Source organism: Polyodon spathula, chromosome 11 (assembly GCF_017654505.1).
Source record: "Polyodon spathula isolate WHYD16114869_AA chromosome 11, ASM1765450v1, whole genome shotgun sequence".
NCBI classification, from domain to species: domain Eukaryota; kingdom Metazoa; phylum Chordata; class Actinopteri; order Acipenseriformes; family Polyodontidae; genus Polyodon; species Polyodon spathula.
Genome location: NC_054544.1, coordinates 1,348,927 through 1,374,430, shown reverse-complemented (window position 1 = coordinate 1,374,430; position 25,504 = coordinate 1,348,927). Strand labels below are relative to the sequence as shown.

Sequence of the window (25,504 nt, the reverse complement as noted above, 5' to 3'; positions counted from 1 at the left end):
CCTTGATTTAAATTCAACACTTTTCACAATGTATCCGAGCATGTCCCCTTGTAGAGACTAGAAGAGGTTTTTTAATGGTTACAAGACACATGAATTGTTAGAGATGGTGTTTACAGCTTTGGCGCACAGTTAGAGCAAGTCTAATGATGTGAACAGCATTAAGATTTGGGTCTACTGCAGTTCTGATCACTAAACGGTATAATTGGGGACTTTTTGAACTTTTTGAACTCTCTACCTCCCTTTAAATGTTAATTAGTAGTTGTTAAGCTGTCTCTGCATCATAATTTGAAGAGAAAACTACTAATTAAAGACTGGGTTTAAGAGAATTCTTTTCTTTGCTGCAAATCAAGGCAATTTTAAATGCTGGACTTGCTATCTGTGTAACACTCCGTACTGGATGTTCTGTGCTGAGAAGAAAATCCGTCAGGACAAGTTTGTTAAACGACAAAAAAATAACAAAAGCAAAACGATAAAGTAGACGACTGCAAGAATGAAATGCAGTTAGGATCAGCGACAAGCAATTAACATCATGTGTCACGTCTGTTTGAAATAAAAATGAAGAGAAACATTGTTTTGTAATTAACAGCTTTTCAGAGTTTAATTAGGAAACAGAATTGTCTCAATGAGTTTAAAGGGATGTCATTTGATCAAACATAAAACCTGAAAACTTCAAGCCCTATGGCTAATCGAGACGAGATGGACACTCACACGTCAGTGAAACCCTGGGTTTACCTCCTGAACCTTTCACACTGTTATGCATGAAATATTGAAAATAAACATTAAAGTAGTTTTGGACACATAATATTTGTCATGCCCCCCCCCCCCCCCCCCACATCTCCTAGCCATGTCCCCATGTAAAGACTAGAAGAGTTTATTTTATCCATCCTCATATGAGGAGGTCACTATGCATGAAAGGGTTCAACATGCTGTTCCTTTTCCTCTCTGCAGCTCTGCCAACCACAGCCACATGATGGCGCTGCTGCAGCAGCTGCTGTACAGTGAGTCCCTGTCTCTGTCGTGGAGAGACATCATCGTCCCGGTGGTGAGACAGGTGGTCCAGACGGTGCGTCCCGACGTCAGGAATAACGATGACGACATGGACATCCGCCAGTGTGTCCATGTCAAGAAGGTGAGGGTTCTGATCTTCTCATGATCTGCATGGACCGTGGAGTAGAGGGCTTTCTTGAGACATGTTTTAATAGATCCCTCTCATTCCAACTTCTTTTTTTGTTTGCTTTTAGATTCCTGGAGGGAAGAAATTTGACTCTGCAGTTGTAAATGGTTTTGTTTGCACCAAAAACATAGCCCATAAGAAGGTAGGTGTGCGGCATGGTTTGGTTGTGTGAGCAGAGGCCTGGCTGATTATTGTGACCTATCAGAAAGCCCTGCATGTTTGCTTGCTGGGTGTTTTTTACTGGGATACTACTTCACTTTTAATGGCTCCTCTGACCAGTCCTTTAAACAACAACACATTAAATACATTTGGAAATCATTTTCAGATTCCTATTTTCGTGATGACATAGGATAATCGTTTGTCGCTGTTCTGTTCATGTCCAGATGAATTCCCATATTAAAACCCCGAAGATTCTGCTGCTGAAGTGTTCCATTGAGTACCTTTACCGTGAGGAGACCAAGTTCACCTGCATCGACCCCATAGTGCTGCAGGTGAGTGATCGCATCGACCCCACAGTGCTGCAGGCGAGTGATCGCATCGACCCCACAGTGCTGCAGGCGAGTGATCGCATCGACCCCACAGTGCTGCAGGCGAGTGATCGCATCGACCCCACAGTGCTGCAGGCGAGTGATCGCATCGACCCCACAGTGCTGCAGGCGAGTGATCGCATCGACCCCACAGTGCTGCAGGCGAGTGATCGCATCGACCCCACAGTGCTGCAGGCGAGTGATCGCATCGACCCCACAGTGCTGCAGGCGAGTGATCGCATCGACCCCACAGTGCTGCAGGCGAGTGATCGCATCGACCCCACAGTGCTGCAGGCGAGTGATCGCATCGACCCCACAGTGCTGCAGGCGAGTGATCACACTCTGACAGGGAGCCTTCGTTTGCCTTTCAGACTTTTACAGAATGCTTGCTTGTTTCTGAAAACTACATTTCTAGGGGTTGTTAATAATCCTGACAATAGTACTTAAAATGAACTTAATAAGTAACAAAGTAATACCTTTTTTTTTTTTTTTTTTTTTTAATAAATGATAAAATTAGACAAGCATTTTGACTCTAACTCTAACCCTAACCGGCAGTGTATGGGAGGAGTGATTTTTATTTTTGATCTTCTTCCCCCTAATGCTAGTTCTAACCCTCTGTGTAACTGTAGTACTGCTGTATATCTTATGATTGAGTGTAAAGTGTTGTAACTAATAGTCAGCTGCATTGAGGTTGACAGTGAAACAAGAAGCTCAGAGAATGGATAGTCTCTTGTAAGTACAGTTTTATACACGGCTCCCTGCTCTAGACACTGGATCCCTTCAGTACTGGCATGCAAGAGGTAAACTGAGAAACGTCCAGGAATTCTGATATTGCTTCATTTCTTGGAACAGGAACGGGAGTTCTTGAAGAACTACGTGCAGAGAATCGTGGACGTTCGTCCTAATTTGGTTTTGGTGGAGAAGACAGTTTCGAGGATAGCCCAGGACATGCTGCTGGAGCACGGCATCACCTTGGTTAACAATGTGAAGCCTGTAAGTGGGGCTGATCCCACGAGGGGGGAGCAACAAGCACGGCTTCAAGGGGGAGTCTCTGTCATTTTAGTTGCATTTTTGTTAAGTCTCAACCAGCTCTAATAATATCTGTCCTGCTAACTACAGTGATCCTTGTAGACCATGTTCTGAGCAGATATGCACAGATCTTGCAGCTCCTTTGCTGGTGTCTTGGTAACCGGAAAGGTGCTCCTCAGAATATTCTCTGCAAGAAATGCATCCACTGAAATCAGTCTGGCTTTTATTTATTTATTTTTTTGGTATTTACCTTTGCAGCAAGTCTTGGACCGGGTGAGCCGCATGACTCAAGGGGACTTAGTGATGTCCTTGGATCAGCTTCTGACGAAGCCTCGCTTGGGAACCTGCCACAAGTTCTACATGCACTCATTCCAGCTGGCCAGTGGTGAGTTCTAGCAAGGTCTGCCAGTGCCTCCAGCCTCGCTCCAGGCGGCCTCTTGACATGTTTACAGCCCTGGCTTTAAATGCACAGCTTTGTAGTCAACCCCCCAAATGGAAAAAATGCTCCAGTGATTTCTGCTTTTCTCATTCTACCTGCTTTGCAGCACAAACGTAAGGGAATAGGTACAACATAGCTTTACTAATCAGAAACATAGGTTACCCTGCTGTGATCTGTGGTTGTAGAGAGGGCTGAAAAGGTTAGTCCGCTTCTACGAGTCAATCGTAAAATCCATATACATTATAGCTGACAATAAAATAAGATAATAGAAAGTGTTGTTGTAGTTGGTGTGACAGCTTTTATATTACTTTCTCTGTACAGTACCGAATATCCACTGTATGAGCTGTGGCACCTGTTAATATGAAGTGTCACCATTGCTGTTGCTTTTTACGGCTGTTTTAATTTCTCTCCAGATCAATCGAAGACCCTGATGTTTTTTGAGGGTTGTCCTCTGCACTTAGGATGCACCATCAAACTGAGGGGGGCCCCAGAATATGAACTAGCCAGGGTGAAGGATATCATCATCTTCATGATCTGCGTGGCCTATCACTCCCAGCTGGAGATCTCCTTCCTCATGGACGAGTTCGCCATGCCCCCCAGCCTGGCCAAGAGTGGCTCGTTCCATTCCCTCATTGAGGGCGGGGCGGCCGAGGCAGGCAAACTGGACCTCTTCCAGGGTGCTGACGTCAGCACTGTCCTCAAAGAGCTGGACTTCGCGTCAGAAAAGCTGCCCGCAATTTCAGAGTCGGCGTCCAGGGACATGGTGGACCAGCTCATAGAGAACGGGCTACTTGATGAGGGGGTTCCCCCTTGTGATGAGAAGGTCCCTGAGAAATTAGATGAAGCAAAGATAGACAATCCCGAAATGGGGCCCCCACACAGACCGACCCTGTCCTCCTCCTCCTCCTCCTCCTCTTCCCTGCCGCCAGTGGTAGTGCTGCCCCCGTTTCTGGTGGATGACGCTGAAGACAACGTCAGTCAGGACAGCAGGTTGAGCAAAGCATGTACCCTTTATGAAGGACAGTGTGATGGGCCTACGGGACTGCAGGCAGCTCCGAGGCTGTTCAGGGACCCCCTTCAGGACGACACAGGGATGTACATCACAGAGCTGGTGACCTCCTCCGAGGACAGGCTGAAGTCTCACTCGGTGGCCTTCAAGCAAGAGCTGAAGGATGTCATCCTCTGCATCTCGCCCTTCATATCGTTCAAGGAGCCCTTCCTCCTGACGCAGAAAGGGGTGAGGTGCCCCAGCCGAGACTACTTCCACGAGCAGGTCTACCTCTCGCCTCTCGTCAGCAAGGAGTTCAAGGAGCAGGACAGCAGGAGGAAACGCCAGCTTCTTAAGGAGGCGTCGGCTTCTCAGCCCTCAAATGGGAGCGTGCCTGGCAGGTCTACCCAGGTCCTCCCCTCCCACGAGCTCACCAACACCCGGATCGCAGATCACCTCGGCAGCAGCCAGGGCCTGTCCAGGATGCTGGCGGACTTCAGGGCTCGGGGAGGGAGGATCAGACAGAAGGACACTGACCCCTTTGCTCATTGCAAAGAGGCCTCTGGGAAGACTGGGACCAAGAGTGAGAGTGAGGACGATCGGGGCCATGTGCAGAATGAGATGGCCTGGGATTCCAAGGTGGGGATGATTTGGGCTTGTTCTGCAGCTTCGAGTCAAGTACACACCCACAGTTAAGAAGTGGGGTTTGTTTGAACCCTTTAAGATGCAAGGGACCTACTGTATGTGTCCCACAAATAGAAAGGATGCTAACTTTCTTATTGTTGCAATGAGGTGCACGAAACAAGGTTACAAAATGTACTGAATGGTTGGATCTGATCATCCAAATTGTCAGTTTCCTCACTCTCAAATGTATTTTAAGAAACAGATTGACATGCGCTAGAAGGATTCATTCATTGAATGCAGCACTAATAATTTACTGGTGTATTGTCATCTCCTTTATCATTAGCACCCCTTAAACAAATGTAATGGCTCATTTTGCTGAAGAGGCTACATTGTCGTTCCCCGAGTGTTCACAGTGAAACTCAGTTGCTTTTCCCTCTTCACAGATTGACTGTCTGAACCCTGCAAACCACCAGAGGCTTTGTGTTCTCTTCAGCAGCTTCTCGGCTCAGTCGAGCAATGCACCTAATCCCTGTGTCAGCCCTTGGTGTGTATCTTCTCCTTACCAAAGAGCTACCAAACTAGAAGAAGATAGTGTTCATTTAAAGTTGTAGATGCTGTGTGTTCTATCTGTTTATATATAAATACATATTGGCTGTGTAGTGCTTGGGTTTCAGTGATTTTAATTTATTTATTTATTTATTTATTTATTTTAGAGATGGTGTGGTAGCAAACTCCATTCAGGAGCAAGTTGTTTAAAGACCCAAAGCGTGCAAATAGAAATTTAAACACAGCATGGAATGAGTGTGTCTTCTTTGATTACCTTTTTGGAACTAACAACATACATTTCATTGTAAATGTAATGAATTAACAGCATGCATTTCGTTGTAATTTCTTTGAATACTGAATTAACAGCATGCATTTCATTGTAAATATAATGAATTAACAGCATGCTTTTCATTGTAAATATAATGAATTAACAGCATGCTTTTCATTGTAAATATAATGAATTAACAGCATGCTTTTCATTGTAAATGTAATGAATTAACAGCATGCTTTTCATTGTAAATGTAATGAATTAACAGCATGCTTTTCATTGTAAATGTAATGAATTAACAGCATGCATTTCATTGTAAATATAATGAATTAACAGCATGCATTTCATTGTAAATGTAATGAATTAACAGCATGCATTTCATTGTAAATGTAATGAATTAACAGCATGCATTTCTTTGTAAATGTAATGAATTAACAGCATGCATTTCATTGTAAATGTAATGAATTAACAGCATGCTTTTCATTGTAAATGTAATGAATTAACAGCATGCATTTCTTTGTAAATGTAATGAATTAACAGCATGCATTTCTTTGTAAATGTAATGAATTAACAGCATGCATTTCTTTGTAAATGTAATGAATTAACAGCATGCATTTCATTGTAAATGTAATGAATTAACAGCATGCATTTCATTGTAAATGTAATGAATTAACAGCATGCATTTCATTGTAAATGTAATGAATTAACAGCATGCATTTCATTGTAAATGTAATGAATTAACAGCATGCATTTCATTGTAAATGTAATGAATTAACAGCATGCATTTCATTGTAAATATAATGAATTAACAGCATGCTTTTCATTGTAAGTATACTGAATTAACAGCATGCTTTTCATTGTAAGTATACTGAATTAACAGCATGCTTTTCATTGTAAATGTAATGAGTTTCCATCGTTGTCATTTTCTTTAGGATCGTTACGATGGAGTTCTATGGGAAGAACGATCTTACACTTGGGATATTTCTGGAACGCTATTGCTTCAGGTAAAAAAAAAAAAAAAACTAAAGAAATGTAAATGATTTATTCAAGCAAATTCACACATGTAATGTTATGCAGCAGCCCTAAAAATAATAAAATGCTGGACTTTTATAGGATTGCACAGAGCATTATTAAAATGTTGATTTTTAATTGGTGGAGGCAGACTATAATTTCTATAATTTATATTAATCAAAACGTACTTATTGAATTAATGATAACAACAACTGTAACTGACCTTTATAAAAGCTTCCCATAGTAAAAACATAGCAAAGGTGTTAAGATGTATCCTTGTTGTGTCTTGCTGTGGTGGGGTTGATCAGATGTATCCTCGTTGTGTCTTGCTGTGAAGGTGTTGATCAGATGTATGCTCGTGGTGTTGATCAGATGTATCCTTGTTGTGTCTTGCTATGGTGGGGTTGATCAGATGTATCCTTGTTGTGTCTTGCTGTGGTGGTGTTGATCAGATGTATCCTCGTGGTGTTGATCAGATGTATCCATGTTGTGTCTTGCTGTGGTGGTGTTGATCAGATGTATCCTCATTGTGTCTTGCTGTGGTGGTGTTGATCAGATGTATCCTTGTTGTGTCTTGCAGTGGTGGTGTTGATCAGATGTATCCTTGTTGTGTCTTGCAGTGGTGGTGTTGATCAGATGTATGCTCGTGGTGTTGATCAGATGAATCCTCATTGTGTCTTGCTGTGGTGGTGTTGATCAGATGTATCCTTGTTGTGTCTTGCAGTGGTGGTGTTGATAAGATGTATCCTCATTGTGTCTTGCTGTGGTGGTGTTGATCAGATGTATCCTCCTTGTGTCTCTCTGTGAAGGTGTTGATCAGATGTATCCTCGTGGTGTTGATCAGATGTATCCTTGTTGTGTCTTGCTGTGGTGGTGTTGATCAGATGTATCCTCGTTGTGTCTCTCTGTGAAGGTGTTGACCAGATGTATCCTCGTTGTGTCTCTCTGTGAAGGTGTTGACCAGATGTATCCTTGTTGTGTCTTGCTGTGAAGGTGTTGATCAGATGTATCCTCGTGGTGTTGATCAGATGTATCCTTGTTGTGTCTTGCAGTGGTGGTGTTGATCAGATGTATCCTCGTTGTGTCTCTCTGTGAAGGTGTTGACCAGATGTATCCTTGTTGTGTCTTGCTGTGAAGGTGTTGATCAGATGTATCCTTGTGGTGTTCATTTAGATGTATCCTTGTGGTTTTGATCAGATGTATCCTCTTTGTGTCTTGCTGTGAAGGTGTTGATCAGATGTATGCTCGTGGTGTTGATCAGATGTATCCTCATTGTGTCTTGCAGTGGTGGTGTTGATCAGATGTATCCTTGTTGTGTCTTGCAGTGGTGGTGTTGATAAGATGTATCCTCATTGTGTCTTGCTGTGGTGGTGTTGATCAGATGTATTCTTGTGGTGTTGATCAGATGTATCCTCCTTGTGTCTCTCTGTGAAGGTGTTGATCAGATGTATCCTCGTGGTGTTGATCAGATGTATCCTCGTTGTGTCTCGCTGTGGTGGTGTTGATCAGATGTATCCTCGTTGTGTCTTGCTGTGGTGGTGTTGATCAGATGTATCCTCGTTGTGTCTCTCTGTGAAGGTGTTGACCAGATGTATCCTTGTTGTGTCTTGCTGTGAAGGTGTTGATCAGATGTATCCTCATGGTGTTGATCAGATGTATCCTTGTTGTGTCAGTGGTGGTGTTGATCAGATGTATCCTCTTTGTGTGCTGTGGTGGTGTTGATCAGATGTATCCTCGTTGTGTCTCTCTGTGAAGGTGTTGACCAGATGTATCCTTGTTGTGTCTTGCTGTGAAGGTGTTGATCAGATGTATCCTTGTGGTGTTGATCAGATGTATCCTTGTTGTGTCTTGCAGTGGTGGTGTTGATCAGATGTATCCTCGTTGTGTCTCTCTGTGAAGATGTTGACCAGATGTATCCTTGTTGTGTCTTGCTGTGAAGGTGTTGATCAGATGTATCCTTGTGGTGTTGATTTAGATGTATCCTCGTGGTGTTGATCAGATGTATCCTTGTTGTATCTGGCTGTAGTGGTGTTGATAAGATGTATCCTCGTTGTGTCTCGCTGTGAAGGGGTTGTTGATCAGATGTATCCGTGTTGTGTCTTGCAGTGGTGGTGTTGATCAGATGTATCCTCGTTGTGTCTCGCTGTGGTGGTGTTGATCAGATGTATCCTCGTTGTGTCTTGCAGTGGTGGTGTTGATCAGATGTATCCTCGTTGTGTCTTGCTGTGGTGGTGTTGATCAGATGTATCCTTGTGGTGTTGATCAGATGTATGGTGGTGTTGATCAGATGCAGTGGTGGTGTTGATCAGATGTATCCTCGTTGTGTCTTGCTGTGTGTGGTGTTGATCAGATGTATCCTCGTTGTGTCTTGATCTGTGGTGGTGTTGATCAGATGTATCTTGTTGTGTCTTGCAGTGGTGGTGTTGATCAGATGTATCCTCATTGTGTCTTGCTTGTGGTGTTGATCAGATGTATCCTTGTGGTGTTGATCAGATGTATCCTCATTGTGTCTTGCTGTGGTGGTGTTGATCAGATGTATCCACATTGTGTCTTGCTGTGGTGGTGTTGATCAGATGTATCCTTGTGGTGTTGATCAGATGTATCCTTTTTGTGTCTTGCTGTGGTGGTGTTGATCAGATGTATCCTCGTTGTGTCTCTCTGTGAAGGTGTTGATCAGATGTATCCTCGTGGTGTTGATCAGATGTATCCTTGTTGGTCTTGATGTGATGTATCCTCTTTGTGTCTTGCTGTGGTGGTGTTGATCAGATGTATCCTTGTGGTGTTGATCAGATGTATCCTCTTTGTGTCTTGCTGTGGTGGTGTTGATCAGATGTATCCTGTGGTGGTGTTGATCAGATGTATCTCTGTGGTGGTGTTGATCAGATGTATCCTTGTGGTGTTGATCAGATGTATCCTCTTTGTGTCTTGCTGTGGTGGTGTTGATCAGATGTATCCTTGTGGTGTTGATCAGATGTATCCTCCTTGTGTCTTGCAGTGGTGGTGTTGATCAGATGTATCCTTGTTGTGTCTTGCTGTGGTGGTGTTGATCAGATGTATCCTCATTGTGTGCTGTGAAGGTGTTGATCAGATGTATCCTCGTGGTGTTGATCAGATGTATCCTGATTGTGTCTCTCTGTGGTGGTGTTGATCAGATGTATTGCTGTGGTGGTGTTGATCAGATGTATCCTCATTGTGTCTTGCTGTGGTGGTGTTGATCAGATGTATGATCAGATGTATCCTGGTGGTGTTTTGTGATCAGATGTGTCCTGTGGTGGTGTTGATCAGATGTTGTGGTGTTGATCAGATGTATCTTTGTGTCTTGCAGTGGTGGTGTTGATCAGATGTATCCTCTTTGTGTCTCTCTGTTGTTGATCAGATGTATCCTGGTGGTGTTGATCAGATGTATCCTTGTGGTGTTGATTGTATCCTTGTTGTGTCTTGCTGTGGTGGTGTTGATCAGATGTATCCTTGTTGTGTCTTGCTGTGGTGGTGTTGATCAGATGTATCCTTGTGGTGTTGATCAGATGTATCCTTGTGGTCTTGATCAGATGGTGTTGTTCCAGTGTATCCTGTGAAGGTGGTGTTGATCAGATGTATCCTCGTTGTGGTGTTGATCAGGTGTTGATCAGATGTATCCTGGTGGTGTTGATCAGATGTATCGTTGTGTCTGCAGTGGTGGTGTTGATCAGATGTATCCTCGTTGTGTCTTCCTGTGGTGGTGTTGATCAGATGTATCCTCGTGGTGTTGATCAGATGTATCCTTGTTGTGTCTTGCTGTGAAGGTGTTGATCAGATGTATCCTTGTGGTGTTGATGCAGATGTATCAGATTTGTGTCTTGCAGTGGTGGTGTTGATCAGATGTATCCTCGTTGTGTCTTGCTGTGGTGGTGTTGATCAGATGTATCCTTCTTGTGTCTCTCTGTGAAGGAGTTGATCATATGTATCCTTGTGGTGTTCTTAGATGTATGAAGGTGGTGTTGATCAGATGTATCCTCGTTGTGTCTCGCTGTGGTGGTGTTGATCAGATGTATCCTCGTTGTGTCAGATGCTGTTGTGGTGTTGATCAGATGTATCGTTGTGTCTTGTGGTGTTGATCAGATGTATCCTCATTGTGTCTGGTGGTGTTGAAGATGTATCCTCATTGTGTCTCATATGTATCCTCGTGGTGTTGATCAGATGTATCCTCGTGGTGTTGATCAGATGTATCCTTGTGGTGTTGATCAGATGTATCCTTGTTGTGTCTTGCTGTGGTGGTGTTGATCAGATGTATCCTCGTTGTGTCTTGCTGTGGTGGTGTTGATCAGATGTATCCTCGTGGTGTTGATCAGATGTATCCTGTTGTGTCTTCGCTGTGGTGGTGTTGATCAGATGTATCCTCGTTGTGTCTTGCTGTGGTGTTGATCAGATGTATCCTTGTGGTGTTGATCAGATGTATCCTTGTTGTGTCTTGCTGTGGTGGTGTTGATCAGATGTATCCTCTTTGTGTCTTGCTGTGGTGGTGTTGATCAGATGTATCCTCGTGGTGTTGATCAGATGTATCCTCTTTGTGTCTTGCTGTGGTTGTGTTGATCAGATGTATCCTCGTGGTGTTGATCAGATGTATCCTCGTTGTGTCTCCTGTGTGGTGTTGATCAGATGTATCCTCTTTGTGTCTTCTGTGGTGGTGTTGATCAGATGTATCCTTGTGGTGTTGATCAGATGTATCCTCGTTGTGTCTTGCTGTGGTGGTGTTGATCAGATGTATCCTCGTTGTGTCTCGCTGTGAAGGTGTTGATCAGATGTATCCTCTGTGGTGTTGATCAGATGTATCCTCGTGGTGTTGATCAGATGTATCCTCGTGGTGTTGATCAGATGTATCCTCTTTGTGTCTTGCTGTGGTGGTGTTGATCAGATGTATCCTCGTGGTGTTGATCAGATGTATCCTCATTGTGTCTTTGTGGTGGTGTTGATCAGATGTATCCTCGTGGTGTTGATCAGATGTATCCTTGTGGTGTTGTCAGATGTATCTTTGTGTCTGTGGTGGTGTTGATCAGATGTATCCTCATTGTGTCTTGCTGTGGTGGTGTTGATCAGATGTATCCTCGTGGTGTTGATCAGATGTATCCTCATTGTGTCTTGCAGATGTATCCTTGTTGATCAGATGTATCTAGTGTATCCCACAGTGGTGTTGTTGATCAGATGTATCCTTGTTGTGTCCTCTGTGGTGGAACACACAGATGTACCCCTTGTAGTACTGTCATATGGGGTTGTGGTGGTGTTGATAAGATGTATCCTCATTGTGTCTTGCTGTGGTGGTGTTGTTGATCTCGTTGTGTCTTGCTGTGTGGTGTTGATCAGATGTATCCTGGTGGTTTTGATCAGATGTATCCTTGTTGTGTCTTGCAGTGGTAGTGTTGATCAGATGTATCCTCGTGGTGTTGATCAGATGCATCCTCTTTGTGTCTTGTTGTGGTGGTGTTGATGAGATGTATCCTCGTGGTGTTGATCAGATGTATCCTCCTTGTGTCTCTCTGTGGTGGTGTTGATCATGATGTATCCTTGTGGTGTTGATCAGATGTATCCTTGTGGTGTTGATCAGATGTATCCTCGTTGTGTCTCGCTGTGGTGGTGTTGATCAGATGTATCCTCGTTGTGTCTTGCTGTGTGGTGTTGATCAGATGTATCCTCGTGGTGTTGATCAGATGTATCCTCGTTGTGTCTTGCTGTGGTGGTGTTGATCAGATGTATCCTCGTTGTGTCTTGCAGATGTATCCTTGTGGTGTTGATCAGATGTATCCTCCTTGTGTCTTGCTGTGAAGGTGTTGATCAGATGTATCCTCATGGTGTGGTGTTGATCAGATGTATCCTTGTGGTGTTGATCAGATGTATCCTCTTTGTGTCTTGCTGTGGTGGTGTTGATCAGATGTATCCTGTTGTTGTGTCTCGCTGTGTGGTGTTGATCAGATGTATCCTCTGTTGTGTCTTCGCTGTGGTGGTGTTGATCAGATGTATCCTCTTGTGTCTTGTGTTGTGGTGTTGATCAGATGTATCCTCTTTGTGTATGCTGTGGTGGTGTTGATCAGATGTATCCTCGTGTTGTTGATCAGATGTATCTTTGTGTCTTGCTGTGGTGGTGTTGATCAGATGTATCCTCGTTGTGTCTTGCTGTGGTGGTGTTGATCAGATGTATCCTCTTTGTGTCTTGCTGTGAAGGTGGTGTTGATCAGATGTATCCTCTTGTTGTGGTGTTGATCAGATGTATCCTTGTGGTGTTGATTAGATGTATCCTTGTGGTGTTGATCAGATGTATCCTCTTTGTGTCTTGCTGTGGTGGTGTTGATCAGATGTATCCTCGTGGTGTTGATCAGATGTATCCTTGTGGTGTTGATTAGATGTATCCTCGTGTTGTTGATCAGATGTATCCTCGTTGTGTCTTGCTGTAGTGGTGTTGATCAGATGTATCCTCGTTGTGTCTTGCTGTGGTGGTGTTGATCAGATGTATCCTTGTGGTGTTGATCAGATGTATCCTCGTTGTGTCTCGCTGTGGTGGTGTTGATCAGATGTATCCTTGTGGTGTTGATCAGATGTATCCTCGTTGTGTCTTGCTGTGGTGGTGTTGATCAGATGTATCCTATTGTGTCTTGCTGTGGTGGTGTTGATCAGATGTATCCTCGTTGTGTCTTGCTGTGTGGTGTTGATCAGATGTATCCTCATTGTGTCAGATGTATGTGAAGGTGTTGATCAGATGTATCCTCGTGTGTTGATCAGATGTGTTGATCATATGTATCCAGTGGTGGTGTTGATCAGATGTATCCTTGTTGTGTCTTGCTGTGGTGGTGTTGATCAGATGTATCCTCGTGGTGTTGATCAGATGTATCCTCCTTGTGTCTCTTTGTGGTGGTGTTGATCAGATGTATCCTCGTGGTGTGTCAGATGTATGTGGTGGTGTTGATCAGATGTATCCTCATTGTGTCTCGCTGTAGTGGTGTTGATAAGATGTATCCTCGTTGTGTCTCGCTGTGAAGGTGTTGATCAGATGTATCCTCTTTGTGTCTTGTTGTGGTGGTGTTGATGAGATGTATCCTTGTGGTGTTGATCAGATGTATCCTCGTTGTGTCTTGCTGTGGTGGTGTTGATCAGATGTATCCTTGTTGTGTCTTGCTGTGGTGGTGTTGATAAGATGTATCCTCGTTGTGTCTCGCTGTGAAGGTGTTGATCAGATGTATCCTTGTTGTGTCTTGCTGTGGAGGTGTTGATCAGATGTATCCTGGTGGTGTTGATCAGATGTATCCGCGTGGTGTTGATCAGATGTATTCTCGTTGTGTCTTGCAGTGGTGGTGTTGATCAGATGTATCCTCTTTGTCTTGCTATGAAGGTGTTGATCAGATGTATCCTGGTGGTGTTGATAAGATGTATCCTCATTGTGTCTCGCTGTGAAGGTGTTGTTGATTAGATGTATCCTTGTGGTGTCTTGCTGTGGTGGTGTTGATCAGATGTATCCTCTTTGTGTCTCTCTGTGAAGGTGTTGATCATATGTATCCTCGTGTTGTTGATCAGATGTATCTTTGTGTCTTGCTGTGGTGGTGTTGATCAGATGTATCCTCGTTGTGTCTTGGTGTGGTGGTTTTGATCAGATGTATCCTCGTGGTGTTGATCAGATGTATCCTCATGGTGTCTTGCTGTGGTGGTGTTGATCAGATGTATCCTCTTTGTGTCTTGCTGTGGTGGTGTTGATAGATGTATCCTCGTTGTGTCTCGCTGTGAAGGTGTTGATCATATGTATCCTTGTTGTGTCTCGCTGTGGTGGTTTTGATTAGATGTATCCTGGTGGTGTTGATCAGATGCATCCTTGTGGTGTTGATTAGATGTATCCTCGTGTTGTTGATCAGATGTATCCTCGTTGTGTCTTGCTGTGTGGTGTTGATCAGATGTATCCTTGTTGTGTCTTGCAGTGGTGGTGTTGATCAGATGTATCCTCATTGTGTCTCGCTGTGGTGGTTTTGATTAGATGTATCCTGGTGGTGTTGATCAGATGTATCTTTGTGTTTTGCTGTGGTGATGTTGATCAGATGTATCCTCCTTGTGTCTCTCTGTGAAGGTGTTGATCATATGTATCCTTGTGGTGTTGATCAGATGTATCCTCGTTGTGTCTTGCAGTGGTGGTGTTGATCAGATGTATCCTCGTGGTGTTGCTCAGATGTATCCTCATTGTGTCTTGCTGTGGTGGTGTTGATCAGATGTATCCTTGTGGTGTTGATGAGATGTATCCTTGTGGTGTTGATCAGATGTATCCTCTTTGTGTCTTGTTGTGGTGGTGTTGATAAGATGTATCCTCGTTGTGTCTCGCTGTGTGGTGTTGATCAGATGTATCCTCGGGAACATGTATCCTTGTTTGTGTCTTCCACAACTAGTGTTATCAGATGTATCCTCGTGGTGTTGATCATATTCATCCTCACTTGTTTCTTGTTGTGGTGGTGTTGATGAGATGTATCCTCGTGGTGTTGATCAGATGTATCCTCCTTGTGTCTCTTTGTGAAGGTGTTGATCAGATGTATCCTTGTGGTGTTGATAAGATGTATCCTCGTGTTGTTGATCAGATGTATCCTTGTTGTGTCTCGCTGTAGGTGGGTGGTGTTGATAAGATGTATCCTCGTTGTGTCTCGCTGTGTGGTGTTGATCAGATGTATCCTCGTTGTGTCTTGCTGTGGTGGTGTTGATCAGATGTATTGCTCTGTGGTGTTGTGATCAGATGTATCCTGCAGTTGTGTCTTGCTGTGAAGGTGTTGATCAGATGTATCCTCTTTGTGTCTTGCTGTGAAGGTGTTGATCAGATGTATCCTCATTGTGTCTTGCGCGTGGTGTTGATCAGATGTATCCTCGTTGTGTCTTGCTGTGGTGGTGTTGATCAGATGTATCCTCATTGTGTCTTGGTGGTGTTGATCAGATGTATCCTCGTGGTGTTGATCAGATGTGCTGTGAAGGTGGTGTTGATCAGATGTATCCTTGTTGTGTCTTGCAGTGGTGGTGTTGATCAGATGTATCCTGGTGGTGTTGATCACAATGAGGATACATCTGATCAACACCACCACTGCAAGACACAACAAGGATACATCTAATCAACAACACCTTCACAGCGAGACACAATGAGGATACATCTGTCTTGCTGTGGTGGTGTTGATAAGATGTATCCTCATTGTCCTTGTAGTGGGTGACGTGTTGATAATGTATCCTCCTGGTGTCTTGCTGTGGTATGACAACACCTTGTCGTTGTGTCTTGCTGTCTGTCTTGCTGTTGTGGTGTTGATAAGATGTATCCTCATGGTGTTTATCAGATGTATCCTCGTTGTGTCTTGCTGTGTGGTGTTGATCAGATGTATCCTCTTTGTGTCTTGCTGTGAAGGTGTTGATCAGATGTATCCTGGTGGTGTTGATAAGATGGTGGTGTTGATCAGATGTATCCTTGTTGTGTCTTGCAGTGGTGGTGTTGATCAGATGTATCCTCATTGTGTCTTGCTGTGGTGGTGTTGATCAGATGTATCCTTGTTGTGTCTTGCTGTGAAGGTGTTGTTGATCAGATGTATCCTTGTTGTGTCTCGCTGTGAAGGTGTTGATCGGATGTATCCTCATTGTGTCTTGCTGTGGTGGTGTTGATCAGATGTATCCTCATTGTGTCTTGCAGTGGTGGTGTTGATCAGATGTATCCTCATGGTGTTGATCAGATGTATCCTCTTTGTGTCTTGCTGTGAAGGTGTTGATCAGATGTATCCTGGTGGTGTTGATAAGATGTATCCTCATGGTGTTGATCAGATGTATCCTCATTGTGTCTCGCTGTGAAGGTGTTGATCAGATGTATCCTCTTTGTGTCTTGCTGTGGTGGTGTTGATCAGATGTATCCTCATTGTGTCTTGCAGTGGTGGTGTTGATAAGATGTATCCTCATTGTGTCTCGCTGTGAAGGTGATGTTGATCAGATGTATCCTCGTTGTGTCTTGCTGTGGTGGTGTTGATCAGATGTATCCTTGTTGTGTCTTGCAGTGGTGGTGTTGATCAGATGTATCCTTGTTGTGTCTTGCAGTGGTGGTGTTGATCAGATGTATCCTCGTTGTGTCTTGCTGTGGTGGTGTTGATCAGATGTATCCTCGTTGTGTCTCGCTGTGTGGTGTTGATCAGATGTATCCTCATTGTGTCTTGCTGTGGTGGTGTTGATCAGATGTATCCTCGTTGTGTCTTGCTGTGGTGGTGTTGATCACATGTATCCTCATTGTTTCTTGCTGTGGTGTTGATCAGATGTATACTCGTGGTGTTGATCAGATGTATCCTCAATGTGTCTTGCTGTGGTGGTTTTGATCAGAAGAGAGATACAAATGGCAAAATCGTAGATGAAGAAAAAAAAATAGCAAATATTTTAAATGATTATTTTTCACAAGTTTTTATAAAGGAAGATACTGACAACATGCCCCACATGTCATCCAGTTCCTATCCAGTTTTAAATAACTTTAGCATAACTGAGGCAGAAGTGTTAAAGGGACTAGGAACTCTTAAAATAAACAAATCCCCTGGGCTGGATGAGATCCTCCCAGTAGTACTCAAAGAAATGAAAGAAGTAATTTACAAACTGCTAACCAAGATCATGCAGCAGTCTCTTGACACAGGGGTGGTACCGACAGACTGGAAAATTGCAAACGTAATACTGATCCACAAAAAGTAAAACAAAACTGAACCAGGTAACTACAGACCAGTAAGTCTGACTTCTATTATATGTAAACTTAAGGAAACTATAATAAGATCCAAAATGGAAAATTACCTATATGGTAACAGGGTCCTGGGAATAGTCAACATGGTTTTAGGAAAGGGAGATCGTGTCTAACTAACTTGCTTGATTTTTTTGAGGATGCAACATCGATAATGGATAATTGCAAAGCATATGACATGGTTTATTTAGATTTCCAGAAAGCTTTTGACAAAGTCCCGCACAAAAGATTAATTCTCAAACTGAACACAGTTGGGATTCAAGGAAACACATGTACATGGATTAGGGAGTGGTTAACATGTAGAAAACAGAAAGTACTGATTAGAGGAAAAACCTCAGAATGGAGTGTGGTAACCAGCGGTGTACCACAGGGATCTGTATTAGGTCCTCTGCTATTCCTAATCTACATTAATGATTTAGATTCTGGGATAGTAAGCAAACTTGTTAAATTTGCAGACGACACAAAAGTAGGAGGAGTGGCAAACACTGTTGCAGCAGCAAAGGTCATTCAAAATGATCTAGACAAGATTCAGAACTGGGCAGACACATGGCAAATGACATTTAATAGAGAAAAGTGTAAGGTACTGCACGCAGGAAATAAAAATGTACATTATAAATATCATATGGGAGATGCTGAAATTGGAGAAGGAATCTATGAGAAAGACCTATTTGTTGGAGTTTTTGTTGACTCAGAAATGTCTTCATCTAGACAATGTGGGGAAGCTATAAAAAAGGCTAACAAGATGCTCGGATACATTGTGAAATGTGTTGAATTTAAATCAAGGGAAGTAATTTTAAAACTGTACAATGCATTAGTAAGACCTCATCTTGAATATTGTGTGCAGTTCTGGTCACCTCGCTATAAAAAAGCTATTGCTGCTCTAGAAAGAGTGCAAAGAAGAGCGACCAGAATTATTCCGGGCTTAAAAGACATGTCATGTGCAGACAGGCTAAAATAATTAAATCTGTTCAGTCTTGAACAAAGAAGACTACGTGGCGACCTAATTCAAGCATTCAAAATTCTAAAAGGTATTGACAGTGTCGACCCAAGGGACTTTTTCAGCCTGAAAAAAGAAACAAGGACCAGGGGTCACAAATGGAGTTTCGACAAAGGGGCATTCAGAACAGAAAATAGGAGGCACTTTTTTACACAGAGAATAGTGAGGGTCTGGAATCAACTCCCCAGTAATGTTGTTGAAGCTGACACCTTGGGATCCTTCAAGAAGCTGCTTGATGAGATTTTGGGATCAATAAGCTACTAACAACCAAACGAGCAAGATGGGCCGAATGGCCTCCTCTCGTTTTGTAAACTTTCTTATAATATTTTCCTTGTGGTGTTGATCAGATGTATCCTTGTGGTTTTGATTAGATGTATCCGTGTGGTGTTGATCAGATGTATCCTCGTGGTTTTGATCAGATGTATCCTTGTTGTGTCTCGCTGTGGTGGTGTTGATAAGATGTATCCTCGTTGTGTCTTGCTGTGGTGGTGTTGATAAGATGTATCCTCGTTGTGTCTTCCTGTGGTGGTGTTGATAAGATGTATCCTCGTTGTGTCTTGCTGTGGTGGTGATGATCAGATGTATCCTTGTTGTGTCTTGCTGTGGTGGTGTTGATCAATTGTATCCTCATTGTGTCTTGCTGTGGTGGTGTTGATCAGATGCATCCTCGTTGTGTCTTGCTGTGGTGGTGTTGATCAGATGTATCCTTGTTGTGTCTTGCTGTGGTGGTGTTGATCAGATGTATCCTTGTTGTGTCTTGCTGTGGTGGTGTTGATCAGATGTATCCTTGTGGTGTTGATCAGATGTATCCTTGTTGTGTCCTGCTGTGGTGGTGTTGATCAGATGTATCCTTGTTGTGTCTTGCTGTGTGAAGCAGGCCCTCGTACCAGTGCCCCAGCATGCTCTGCGAGACTCCCATGGTGCATCACATCCGGCGCTTTGTCCACGGGAGCGGGTGCGTGCAGATCGTGCTCAAGGAGCTGGACTCACCCGTGCCGGGATACCAGCACACCATCCTCACGTACTCCTGGTGCAGGATCTGCAAACAGGTACTGTCCCCTGCCCTGGGTAGCTGTGATCAGGTCTGTGGTTTTATTAACACCTCAATTTAAGACACGCTACCAGCAGTAAAGCACAGACTGGTAATTTCAACAGCATTGACCTGCCAGAAGTTTTCACTATTCGACCCACCAGCACCAAATTAAGTTTTTTAAATTTTGTTTTTAATACAACAGTATAGAATACGACTTGGAACTAAATGTACAGTTGTATTCCATGTAATTCCCAGGTCACTCCAGTGGTCCCCCTCTCCAATGATTCATGGTCCATGTCATTTGCAAAGTACCTGGAGCTGCGTTTTTACGGGCACCAGTACAGTCGCAGAGCCAACGCAGAGCCCTGCGGGCACTCCATCCACAACGACTACCACCAGTACTTCTCCTATAACCAGATGGTGGCGTCCTTCAGGTACGGGCTGATTCTTTCAGTCCAGACATGGCTGCTTCTCATCAAAGGTAGTAGTAAAACCAACGGATGGCTTTATTTATTTATTTAGTTTTATTCCACGGTGGCGACGTGTGTGTTGTACTCTTAGCAAACTCAAGCATCATTTCTCATAAAAACACATTTCTTTTAGCATCAATAAATATCTATTAACTTCAGCATGTGTCCAGAGACTGAAGCAATGACTGTTATCAACCCAGACTTGTGTAGTCATTGTTTCTCTAGATCCTCCTGCAGGCAATGACTGTTATCAACCCAGACTTGTGTAGTCATTGTTTCTCTAGATCCTCCTGCAGGCAGTGACTGTTGTAAACAGAACTCTCATGTTTCTCCCTAACCTCCTGCAGTTACACTCCTATCCGGCTGCTTGAAGTCTGCCTCCCTCCACCCGAAATTTACATTGAGCAGCAGACCCCTTCAAAAGGCAGCCTCTTTCAGGACCTTAAAGACTTCTCCCAAAAGTAAGTGTCCAATTCCTCTGGAGCTAGATGAAAATGCACATTGTGAGCGTGTGCAACTCGGGTAAGACAACCATTAAATGTATTTATCTAAATGCTAGAAGTATCAGAAACAAAGTTCTAGAACTTGAAGCTACTGCACTAACAAGTAACTATGATGTGATAGGTGTTACAGAAACTTGGTTGTCTGAGAGTGATGGGGACGAATATAATATTTGTGGGTAAACACTGTATAGGAAAGACAGGCAGGACAGAAGAGGAGGAGGGGTAGCGCTATACATAAGAAACAGTCTTGAAGCCCAGGTGTTAAACCTGGACAAAGAAAACAAAGCCGAATCAGTATGGGTCAGAATAACGGACAAAAATTCAAAGGGCATAATAATAGGAGCATGCTATAGACTGTTCCTAGTGAGTAGTTTTTCGAGATTTACGATTATACTGTAAATACAGTATAATTGTAAATCTCAAAAAACTACTCGCTTCTAAATCTTTTGTAGTCATTTTTGTATTACTTTAGTATAAATACATGTTCATTTGGATTAATATGTTGTTTTTTTTTCTGACTTTATGTGAACGAAAAGACACACATTTGCCTGTTTTCCCATTGGAAATAGTGATATTTTGAAATATCACTGTCCTGGTCACAAAAGCAAAATTTGTGGGGAATAATAGACATTTTCTATACTTTTGAGGCATAACCAATTAGGAAATAACACTTACTACCCAGGAACAAAAATTGGGTTACATAGTGTAATGGATAATTGCAAAGTATATGACATGGTTTATTTAGATTTCCAGAAAGCTTTTGACAAAGTCCCCCACAAAAGATTAATTCTCAAACTGAACGCAGTAGGGATTCAAGGAAACACATGTACATGGATTAGGGAGTGGTTAACTTGTAGAAAACAGAAAGTACTGATTAGAGGAGAAACCTCAGAATGGAGTGTGGTAACCAGTGGGGTACCACAGGGATCAGTATTAGGTCCTCTGCTATTCCTAATCTACATTAATGATTTAGATTCTGGTATAGTAAGCAAACTTGTTAAATTTGCAGATCTGGTATAGTAAGCAAATATGTTAAATTTGCAGACGACACAAAAATAGGAGGAGTGGCAAACACTGTTACAGCAGCAAAGGTCATTCAAAATGATCTAGACAAGATTCAGAACTGGGCAGACACATGGCAAATGACATTTAATAGAGAAAAGTGTAAGGTACTGCATGCAGGAAATAAAAATGTGCATTATAAATATCATATGGGAGATACTGAAATTGGAGAAGGACTCTAAGAAAAAGACCTAGGAGTTTTTGTTGACTCAGAAATGTCTTCATCTAGACAATGTGGGGAAGCTATAAAAAAGGCTAACAAGATGCTCGGCTACATTGTGAAAAGTGTTGAATTTAAATCAAGGGAAGTAATGTTAAAACTGTACAATGCATTAGTAAGACCTCATCTAGAATATTGTGTTCAGTTCTGGTCACCTCGCTACAAAAAAGCTATTGCTGCTCTAGAAAGAATGCAAAGAAGAGCGAACAGAATTATTCCAGGTTTAAAAGGCATGTCCTATGAAGACAAGCTAAAAGAATTGAATCTGTTCAGTCTTGAACAAAGAAGACTACGCGGCAACCTAATTCAAGCATTCAGAATACTAAAAGGTATTGACAGTGTCGATCCAAGGGAAACGAGGACCAGGGGTCACAAATGGAGATTAGACAAAGGGGCATTCAGAACAGAAAATAGGAGGCACTTTTTTACACAGAGAATCATGAGGGTCTGGAATCAACTCCCCAGTAATGTTGTTGAAGCTGACACCCTGGGATCCTTCAAGAAGCTGCTTGATGAGATTCTGCGATCAATAAGCTACTAACAACCAAACGAGCAAGATGGGCCGAATGGCCTCCTCTCGTTTGTAAACTTTCTTATGTTCTTATTCTGCAGCTAGAGGAAAATGTTCAGGTCCTGACCAGATCCTTCAGTGCACGTTGTGAGCGTGTGTGCAGCTATTCTGCAGCTAGAGGAAAATGTTCAGGTCCTGACCAGATCCTTCAGAGAACGTTGTGAGCGCGTGTGCAGCTATTCTGCAGCTAGAGGAAAATGTTCAGGTCCTGACCAGATCCTTCAGTGAACGTTGTGAGCGCGTGTGCAGCTATTCTGCAGCTAGAGGAAAATGTTCAGGTCCTGACCAGATCCTTCAGTGAACGTTGTGAGCGCGTGTGCAGCTATTCTGCAGCTAGAGGAAAATGTTCAGGTCCTGACCAGATCCTTCAGTGAACGTTGTGAGCGCGTGTGCAGCTATTCTGCAGCTAGAGGAAAATGTTCAGGTCCTGACCAGATCCTTCAGAGAACGTTGTGAGCGCGTGTGCAGCTATTCTGCAGCCCTGACCTTTCCATGTCAGTGCTTTAATACATTTAAGGTCTCCTGGAATACAGGAACTGGGTAAAGGAAGCTTTTAAATCTCAAGATACTATAAAAAAAACAACAACTTTGTAGCAAGGTGAAACACACATTTCAACAAGGGTCCAGTTTGCAGTCTCTCTTACGAAATCCTGTTTGTATCTTGCTTGGGGAGGAGTGCGAATGAGACTTGCAGTTACCTGTTCCTCACTGTCTCTGCAGAGTATCCCAGGTGTACTTGGCTATAGACGACCGGCTCACCTCGCTCAAGACAGACACTTTCAGCAAAACCAGGGAGGAGAAGATGGAAGACTTGTTTGCACAGAAAGAGGTGATTTGATTGGTTTAAACATTGAAAGTACAGGTATAGTACAAGCATTTCGAAAAGGCTTGTGACTCGAGCAGTGCTCAACTAAGTAAGCAGTATGTAATACATGGTTCTAGAAATAAACACATTGAAAAAGTACCCTCATCTACTTAAGGAAACATTCTTTGCATGTGTGCTTCTCCTTATAAAAGTTTACCATGGTACGCTTTTCCCCATTGCACTACGCAGTTACTATCGCTTACCCTGGTTTTCAATATTTATTAATATGCTTTACTGTATCTTGCTATTCTTTACATTGCTTTCACTGTGCTTTATTACACTTTACTATGCTTTTACTGTGAGGGTTTGTTTACCATGTTTTTTTTTTTTTTTCCACTTTGCTATGTTAGTGTACATTACAAAACTAAAACTGTACTGTATCTCAGAATCTTTATGAAAATCCATCACAGCATTTTAATCTTTTAAGGAATATGTTTTAGGGTTTACAACATATTGTCGTGTATCTGCAGTTCTGGTTTTCGCAGTTATTGCTAAAACAGCTAATTACAAAAAAAGTCGGTGTGCATTGTTCAAGACTAGAGCTGCCAATTAGGGTTTATCAAGGCACTGTACAATAGACCACAGAAATCAGAACCCTCTTCAGGATGTGCACTACAGAATGCAGACGATCCTGAGATCTGAAGAGGGCATTTTTCTTTCTAATTTTAAAACAGCAAGGTCTGATTTAGTTATTTTCAAATCTTTCTTTCTTCACTGTCCCAGTTTAGCAGAAAGGTTAAAAAAAAAAAAAAAAAAAAAAAAAGAAATCAAAGAGTCAGCAGCAGATCCTGGTTTTCTGAAAACAAGCCGTTTGTTACAGGGCATCTCTGGGAGTGTTCTCTGGGAGTGTTTCAGTTGATCTAAACGGTGTCGGATAGAAACGGTCATGTCATTTAAATCATTGAAAGAACGAGAAGTCTTTAAAAGAATGGGAAATCGAGAAAAGTGAGTGTATTTAGTGCATTTTGGTCTTTTAAAAGCATGTAAAAGGCCATGATCAGTCATGCTTTTTAATATTTGAATGCTAGAGGCATTTTGATCTGCCACTAATATATCGGTTGTATACAGAGCGCGTTGGATGGAGTGCACCGAGACTGAATGCACTGCACAACGCTCTTGACTCGGTGCAACACTGAGCGCTCATGTGATTTCTCACCAGCGTGGAGAAGAATGGCGCTGTGCTTATCAGGTGCAGGAGTTGGAAATCTGTAACTGGATTGAGTCATGTGTTTCTGTGTTTGCAGATGGAGGAGGTGGAAATCCGGAACTGGATTGAGTCATGTGTTTCTGTGTTTGCAGGTGGAGGAGGTGGAAATCCGGAACTGGATTGAGTCATGTGTGTTTGCAGGTGGAGGAGGTGGAAATCCGGAACTGGATTGAGTCATGTGTTTCTGTGTTTGCAGGTGGAGGAGGTGGAAATCCGGAACTGGATTGAGTCACGTGTTTCTGTGTTTGCAGGTGGAGGAGGTGGAAATCCGGAACTGGATTGAGTCACGTGTTTCTGTGTTTGCAGGTGGAGGAGGTGGAAATCCGGAACTGGATTGAGTCACGTGTTTCTGTGTTTGCAGGTGGAGGAGGTGGAAATCCGGAACTGGATTGAGTCACGTGTTTCTGTGTTTGCAGGTGGAGGAGGTGGAAATCCGGAACTGGATTGAGTCACGTGTTTCTGTGTTTGCAGGTGGAGGAGGTGGAAATCCGGAACTGGATTGAGTCACGTGTTTCTGTGTTTGCAGGTGGAGGAGGTGGAAATCCGGAACTGGATTGAGTCACGTGTTTCTGTGTTTGCAGGTGGAGGAGGTGGAAATCCGGAACTGGATTAAGTCACGTGTTTCTGTGATTGCAGATGGAGGAGGTGGAAATCCGGAACTGGATTAAGTCACGTGTTTCTGTGATTGCAGATGGAGGAGGTGGAAATCCGGAACTGGATTGAGAAGCTGCAGGCCAGGCTGCTGTCCTTTCTGGACACCCCCCAGCAGCTGCAGGCAGCTCTCGAGTCCGTCATCGTGAAGAAGCAGAGCCTGTGCGAGATGCTGCAGTCCTGGAACAGCAGGTATCTCTAGCACCGGCCAAAACACGACCTCAGCCCCTGCCCCTGTTACAGCATGTCTGTGGAATTGCGAAAGTCCACAGTTTACCCCTGCGGCTGCAATGCTTGGCTGACATTCCTCACTTCGGGATGCATCAGTTCAACAGGAATTGCCAGGGATTCATGGTAAATGACGTCCTTTATCTCTAGGTTTTGTCGGTTGCCTCAATCTGGTATGCACATGCTATGGCTGCGTGCCCTACATGCGCACGTTTTAATATTCATCAGAAGGGTAAAGTGCTTTGAAGGTTTGCGTCATACTGTCTATCCCTGGTAAGGGATAGAGATGAGACATCTAAAAACTGAAGTTGTTAAAACATGTAGAAGATTAAAGGGTCCTTGATGTTGAAGGAGAACAATGT

The 25,504-nt window shown here is 43.1% G+C and overlaps 1 protein-coding gene across 5 annotated transcripts in view; it reads left to right on the top strand.

Annotated features, from left to right (window-relative positions):
- LOC121322789 (1-phosphatidylinositol 3-phosphate 5-kinase-like) overlaps positions 1-25,504 on the top strand; it is an 82,139-nt gene that overhangs the window by 21,696 nt on the left and 34,939 nt on the right. For 3 of the 5 annotated variants that reach the window (XM_041263083.1, XM_041263082.1, XM_041263085.1), the window contains exons 15-27: positions 949-1,129; positions 1,242-1,316; positions 1,558-1,665; positions 2,554-2,694; positions 2,989-3,115; positions 3,583-4,796; positions 5,225-5,325; positions 6,528-6,599; positions 19,207-19,381; positions 19,621-19,799; positions 20,183-20,296; positions 22,912-23,020; positions 24,955-25,106. In XM_041263083.1, the coding sequence (XP_041119017.1) occupies positions 949-1,129; positions 1,242-1,316; positions 1,558-1,665; positions 2,554-2,694; positions 2,989-3,115; positions 3,583-4,796; positions 5,225-5,325; positions 6,528-6,599; positions 19,207-19,381; positions 19,621-19,799; positions 20,183-20,296; positions 22,912-23,020; positions 24,955-25,106 (2,748 nt within the window). The remainder of the gene's footprint in view (positions 1-948; positions 1,130-1,241; positions 1,317-1,557; positions 1,666-2,553; positions 2,695-2,988; positions 3,116-3,582; positions 4,797-5,224; positions 5,326-6,527; positions 6,600-19,206; positions 19,382-19,620; positions 19,800-20,182; positions 20,297-22,911; positions 23,021-24,954; positions 25,107-25,504) is intronic. The other 2 variants (XM_041263084.1, XM_041263087.1) reach the window with 1 other exon arrangement.